The following is a 6257-nucleotide window of genomic DNA, read 5'->3' as shown; positions in this document are numbered from 1 at the left end:
AGCGCCGCCGCGCTCCCAAGCGGCGCACTGTAGCAGTGCGCCACCGGGCCGGCCCCGATCAGTATTACTTTTTATTGTTGTATTATTACTTTAATTATTATTTTTTTTTTAGTATTTTCAATCTGCGATTAGTTGAATGAACAGATGCAGAACTCACGGATACAGAGGGATACAGAGGGCCAACTATACTAAGTATTTTACTTCTGTGATCTCATTTAACCAACACAACAAACCTAGGTTGCGGGGGTGCTTCTCCATTTTACAGATGAGGAAAACAGAAGTCTTAGTAAGATTAGGTATCTTCCCCAAGGTCACATAATTTGGAGGAGGTGAGATTGGAATCCGGGTGTCTCTGACTCCAAAACTCCACTGTACCACACTGCCTTCCTGTGAGTGCAGTCCCAGAACTGGTTACACCTGTAGGAGAGACAAATCAGAATTCCCTTGAGAATCTTACAATCAATAGTAGGCGAGGGATCAAATTCACAATCATGAAATAGAAAGTGAACAACTTCAAATTATTAGGTTCAATTAGGATTCTAATTCTAAAAGAATTGAGAGCTCAGAAAAGAAAGAGATCATTGACAGAAGGCTTACAGAGGAGCACTTCCTGTAGGGAAGGTAGGGGCAAAGTTAAGCCCTGAGGAAAGAATAATAGGCCAAGTGAAGAAAGAGATAGAGTAGGTAGAACTGCATAAGCAACTCAGGAACACAAGAATGAGTGTTGTGAACACAGAGGAGAGTGAGGAGCTAATCCTGAAAGGTGTGAGGAGTTACATTAGAATGGTAGGGTGAGACCAGACTGAAAAATAATAATAGCAGCCTAGCTTTTATTAAGCATTTACTCCGTGCCAAGTCCTTTACATGCATTGTCTCATTGAATCTTGATTATGACCCAGTGCAGTGGGTGCTGCAATTACCTCCATTCTAATAGATAAAGTGAAGCTCAATAAAGTCAAGTCACCTAAGATCCCACAGCTAGGAAGTGGCAGAGCTAGAAGTCAAACCCAGTTCTTGTGACTCCAGAACTCACACTCTCATCCAAAAGGCCTCACAAACTAAGCTGAGGGTGCAAGGACCTACTACAGTGCCATGAAACATAAGAGATACTTAAATGGATTGAAGGAGAATGAATGAAGTGATAGGCAAATATTTGATGACAAGTGCTTTTCCAGCCTAGGCTCTCATAAGCATTCCAGTTCCTATTTATTAAATAGTCTCAACAAGTATTTATTAATTTGCACTTGGCAAATGAGGCCTAGTTCTTGGGTACCACTTATCAAATGCCAAGAAGTTTGATGGCGACTGAGCCACCAAAAGGAAGAGAAGGTGCCTGCCCAGAAAACTGGAATTGCTCACGACTTGCCCAGATTTTCTTTGTTTCCAGTGACTAAGGTAGAATCTACCATCTGATACTTGGATTCCAAAACAGAGGTTACAGGCATATATATCAGTTTCTGTTGGTCTCATTCTCATCCTTTGTCTTCTCCTGTTTAACTCTCTTAGATACAGCTTATTGAGAGCATTGGCAGAAAACTTTCTGTCCTGCGGGAAGCCCAACGAGGGCTGCTGGAGGACATCAATGCCAATTCTGCCCTTGGGGAGGAAGTGGAGGCCAATTTAAAATCTGTCTGCAAATCCAATGAGTTTGAAAAATATCGCTTGTTTATTGGGGACCTGGACAAAGTGGTCAACCTGTTGCTGTCACTCTCTGGACGACTGGCCCGGGTGGAGAATGCTCTCAACAGCGTCGACTCAGAGGCCAACCAGGAGAAGGTAGAGTTGGGGTCTTTGGGGTATAGATGGAGGAAAATACCCTCTATTTCTTCTCAGGTCTCCCTCTTTCAAGTTTGACTATTATGGGAAGCAGGAGAACTTAGTGTTAAGAGTGTGAGCACTGGCTTTTAAGTGCCCTGAAATTCTGGCTTTACTACTTATTAGCTGTGTGACTGTGGGCAGCTTATTTAACCTCACTCTCAATCTCCTCATCTATAAAATGGAGTGAACATACAAGGGTGCTTCAAAAAATTCATGGAGAGATTCGTATTTTAACTCTATTTTTCAACAAACATTTTGAAATATACTCATACGACCTGCCTCATGGGGTTCTTATGATAATTAAATTAGATAATTCATGTTAATTACTTAAAACAGGGCCTGGAACAGGGTAAACACTAGATCAGTGCTGGTTGCCAGTAGTAGTAGTGGTAGTAGCAGCAGCAGCAGTGGCAGCAGCAATTTTGTCTCACTCTCACTGGAGTTGGAGTGGGTGGTTTCATCAGGTAGTTGAGATTGGGAGGCTCTCGGTCTCACAGGTTGGGTCACTTTGTGTACATTCCTGAACCAAAACTGCATTACCTTTCCCTATACAAGTGGCTTTAGATACAACTTTGAATCCACAATAAGAGGTGCATATGCATGTGTATATACACACAGATACATCCACTCAAACAGAGACACACACCATGTAGAAAGCATTGCTACAGTGACGGTTATTCACCAGATGGAAGGGACACAGGCTGGTTTTGTCAGAGCCTTCTGCCACCCAAAACTCAGTGGTGGCCCACGGATTAAAGACAGCTTTAGAAATGGAAAAAGGTGATTGTACATCCTCCTGTCCAGAATTCCTAAAGTGTTTATTCTCCTCCTGCTACAGGAAAGAAAGGCTTTTACAAGGAGGTGGACTTCTGGGCAGGAAATCTAGGACTGATCAACTAGCAGGATGGATAGCTGCTTTGTGGCAGCATCCCTGGTGGAGCACTGATAGGCAGATGTCTGGTAATTTTAATAGCCCTTAATTGGTCCTCTGCTTCCCAGCTGGTGCTGATAGAGAAGAAGCAGCAGCTCACGGGGCAGTTGGCAGATGCCAAGGAGCTGAAGGAGCATGTGGACGGCCGGGAGAAGTTGGTGTTTGGCATGGTCTCCCGCTACCTGCCTCAGGACCAGCTCCAAGATTACCAGCACTTTGTCAAGATGAAGTCTGCTCTCATCATTGAACAGCGAGAGTTGGAGGAGAAGATCAAGCTCGGGGAAGAGCAGCTTAAATGTCTCAGGGAGAGCCTACTCCTGGGGCCCAGCAATTTCTAATTCTACTGGCAGTCTGCCATAGCATCTCTGCCCAGCCAGTGGGAAGTGCTTTCAGTCTTCTGCTAATCTTCGTTAGCAGTTTGTTAGCAAGTAGATAGCAAATCATTAGCAGTTTATTCCAGCCCTCTACCATGGATGTCTCTCATTATTCCCTAGCAGTGGTCCCAACCAGTCAGGAGACCCGGGAGAGGCTCCAAGGTTCTACCCTAAGGAGCTGCAGCAAGGTGTGATCATACAGTCACACTCTCCTTCTCACAGTTTGCATGGACAAGCACTCGCAGCATACAGAGACAACAAAGTGCCTTCAATCTTCTTTGTACTAGGACACCAAAGACACCACATGCTCACCACCCACCCACACCATAATCAGCCTCTTAAGGCTCAGAGAGAAGCTGCCTGTGCAGCTCCACTCTATGCAGGGCTTGTGGCTCAGCCTTTTCCCACACATCTGGCTGCCTTGTGGGGATTCACTCAGCACCAGTTTCAGGGTCTCACCCAAGCTTTGCAGTGGGAAGCACAGAAGGAAGAATTACACTTAACAGAATGCCAGCAAAGGTTGGGTATCCCCAGGTGCCCCTCAGGAAGGAGCCAGGCTTAAACAAATTGGCTCCACCCCCACATTCTCTCTCCAGCAGCTATTTAAGGGGGAAGAGGCCTACTTCAGTGTGGCTCTCCTCATGTCAGAAGACATTGGGCCTACCACCTCCTGTTTCATCTTTCCCTTTCATTGCTGGTGGTTACAGGTGCCTACCCCAGGGCTTCACACTGTGGGCCATTAATAGCTCTACTAAAGCCGACTTCTGGATATAGCTTTCATTATTGCAGGGAGGGGTTCTTGTTATATTTTAAATGGCCTTTTGACTTTATTTATTTTTATGTTTTGATTGTTTTTTTCTTTTTTAACTAATAAGGAGAGAAGAGGGAAGTTGGAGAGGGAAAAGTTAGCCCAGAAGGAAAGCATTTTCTGCAGATCAGCCTTAATCCAACATGGCTAGGTAAGCAAGTGCCAAGGCATTGAATTCTTGCCACCATGACTACAATTGTCTAAGAAAGGAGTTCTCCCCTTCAACTCAGAGCCTCCCTACTGTGATCTGGCCATGTGCTTTCCTTGAAGTATGGGGGGCCATGAGCTTAGCAGGGTGCAATTTTTTTTAACTTATTGTTTTTTTGAAACCAAAGAAATCTCCTGAAACTGACAAAGGCTCACCTATTTCTCTACCATCTCCAAGCTAAGGGAGGAGTAGAGGTGAGCTCAGGAGGAGCTCGTCTAACAATTGCTTTATCAGCTTATGTCCTGGCTCAGGAACCAAAATTCATGATAGCTGGGAACTGCACCCAGGGCCAGCCCCCCAGAGCAAATTATGATCCAGCCAGGATCTTAGGCATACAAACAACTACAGCTGCTTCTGTTGCCAAGGTCCTGACACTGTAGCCAGCTTCTATCCTGGAAAAGCCTTCAGGTGGGTGATGGCAGGAAGGGAGTTATGACCAAATTGCTCTGTTATCCAGCTCAATTTCCCATTCCTTGCTAACTGGGGCCAATCCTTGGTATTACACAGCCAAGCCCAGGCCAGCCAAGCTCAGCCAAGCCCTGGCGTCTCTTCTAGTTACTGCTGAGTTCCTCAGGGTCCATGGAGGTTAACTAGCAGCAGGGGTGCCTCATTCAACCAAAGAACTTGCCAAGGAACTTTGCTGCTGCTGCAAATACTGGTCACTAGCTTCCGTTTCCTCTTCATTGTATTTGAAAACAATGGGAGAGTCTTGGCCAGTAGGGTGTCCTGGGGGAGGGGGGGGTGACCCTTTCTATGTGGCCCCGGCTATGCTCTTAGTACTGCTGCTGCCGGAACCACTGTTAGAATGTCAACCCAGCAGTTCGTTGTGCCCTCCAGTGGAAGATTCTACTTTATTCAGGAAGGCTGATGGTTTAAGGACTAGGCTTACCCAAGCCGAGGCTGAGAAAGGTGAGGGAGTGCTTTTTTTAACAGGCTGTAGAACAAACAATAAACAAATTGAGATGTCCTGTTTTGAGGGGATGAGACCAATCTGTTCGATCATTCTAAGAATTTTTTTTTTTTTTTTTTTGCTAGAATAGCTTACAGCTTTTTGGCAATATGGGCCCAGGGAAAAGGGTGGTCACTTACCTGGACACCATGGCCATAATCTGGGTTTTTCTAGTCAGCATTAGGTTGGTTGCACCTTAAGTTTATGATGCCAAAAATACTATGAACTCTGTTGTTTTCGTCCCTCATTTCACCTCAAATTAGTTTCCAGAGTTGGAATCAGAATGCAAGGATGCTCATTTAACATGGTGGGACAGTTTCCAAAGCATTTAAAAAATAACCCTAAAACTGTACTGAGCAGTGAAGGTCAGTAGACAAAGGGGAACTACTAAACAGACACTGGCATGCCTCACTCCTGCTGTGGCAGTCCCATTGTGAGTGACAGTGCTGCAGAGCTGCCGGTATTACTTGAGATGCGGTGTCTCTCCCTCATTCTCAGTTTCTGGGCTCATCCCTCCTCCAGTGCCTGCCAGTAGGTAGCAGCTTAGAAGGTGGCCCAAGGGATTTCCCCAAAGACAGTTATTGGTCTTGACTTCTGCTCTCTCCCTTCAAATACATACACAGGCCCCAGTGGGTAGTAGGTAATCATGGTGGTAGATAGAGAGGAGTCAGTGCTGGAGTGACTCTCACATGTCCCCCCTTACTTCCCCTCCCAGGGCTCTGTATAATTGAGTCTCCTTGAGTCCCTGGAGACTCAGCCAGGACATACCAGGAAATGCCCAAGTGGAATCCAAGGTAATGAGACAGAGAAAATGCAAATAAAGCCCTAAAAAGGGAGAGATTAGAAGCAGAGGATAGGAGAAAGTTTGAAAAGATGAAAAGCTTCTTTCAAGGCCAGGTTCACGTTCTGTTTTCTGTTTAACATCATGTGCCAAAAAGCTGCCCAAGAGCACCAGAGCCACACCCTGAACCCCAGCCTCCCTGAAGGTGCTGCTTTGCCAGTAGCAGGCCCCGGATGGAGGAAGCTGGGCACATTTCTGGCCAGTTCTACCCATCTAGAGCTTGGCGACAGGAGTTGTCTGTGCCAATAATATTTCTGTAACAGTGTATTGTATTATTTGAAGATTAGTAGATCTTGGGGGGGGGGGGGGGTTCCTATAGATAAAGAAC

At 45.7% G+C, this 6257-nt stretch overlaps 1 protein-coding gene across 1 annotated transcript in view; it reads left to right on the top strand.

Moving 5' to 3' along the window:
- SHROOM4 (shroom family member 4) overlaps positions 1 to 3087 on the top strand; it is a 251062-nt gene extending 247975 nt beyond the window's left edge. Inside the window, exons 9-10 of the mRNA XM_008570339.1 lie at positions 1507 to 1776; positions 2818 to 3087. Coding sequence (XP_008568561.1) covers positions 1507 to 1776; positions 2818 to 3087 — 540 coding nt within the window. The remainder of the gene's footprint in view (positions 1 to 1506; positions 1777 to 2817) is intronic.
- Positions 3088 to 6257: the final 3170 nt, after the last annotated feature.

This window comes from Galeopterus variegatus, unplaced genomic scaffold, assembly GCF_000696425.1.
Source record: "Galeopterus variegatus unplaced genomic scaffold, G_variegatus-3.0.2 Scaffold594, whole genome shotgun sequence".
Classification (NCBI taxonomy): domain Eukaryota; kingdom Metazoa; phylum Chordata; class Mammalia; order Dermoptera; family Cynocephalidae; genus Galeopterus; species Galeopterus variegatus.
The sequence above is the reverse complement of the archived record's forward strand: the minus strand, read 5'-3'. Positions and strand labels throughout refer to the sequence as shown.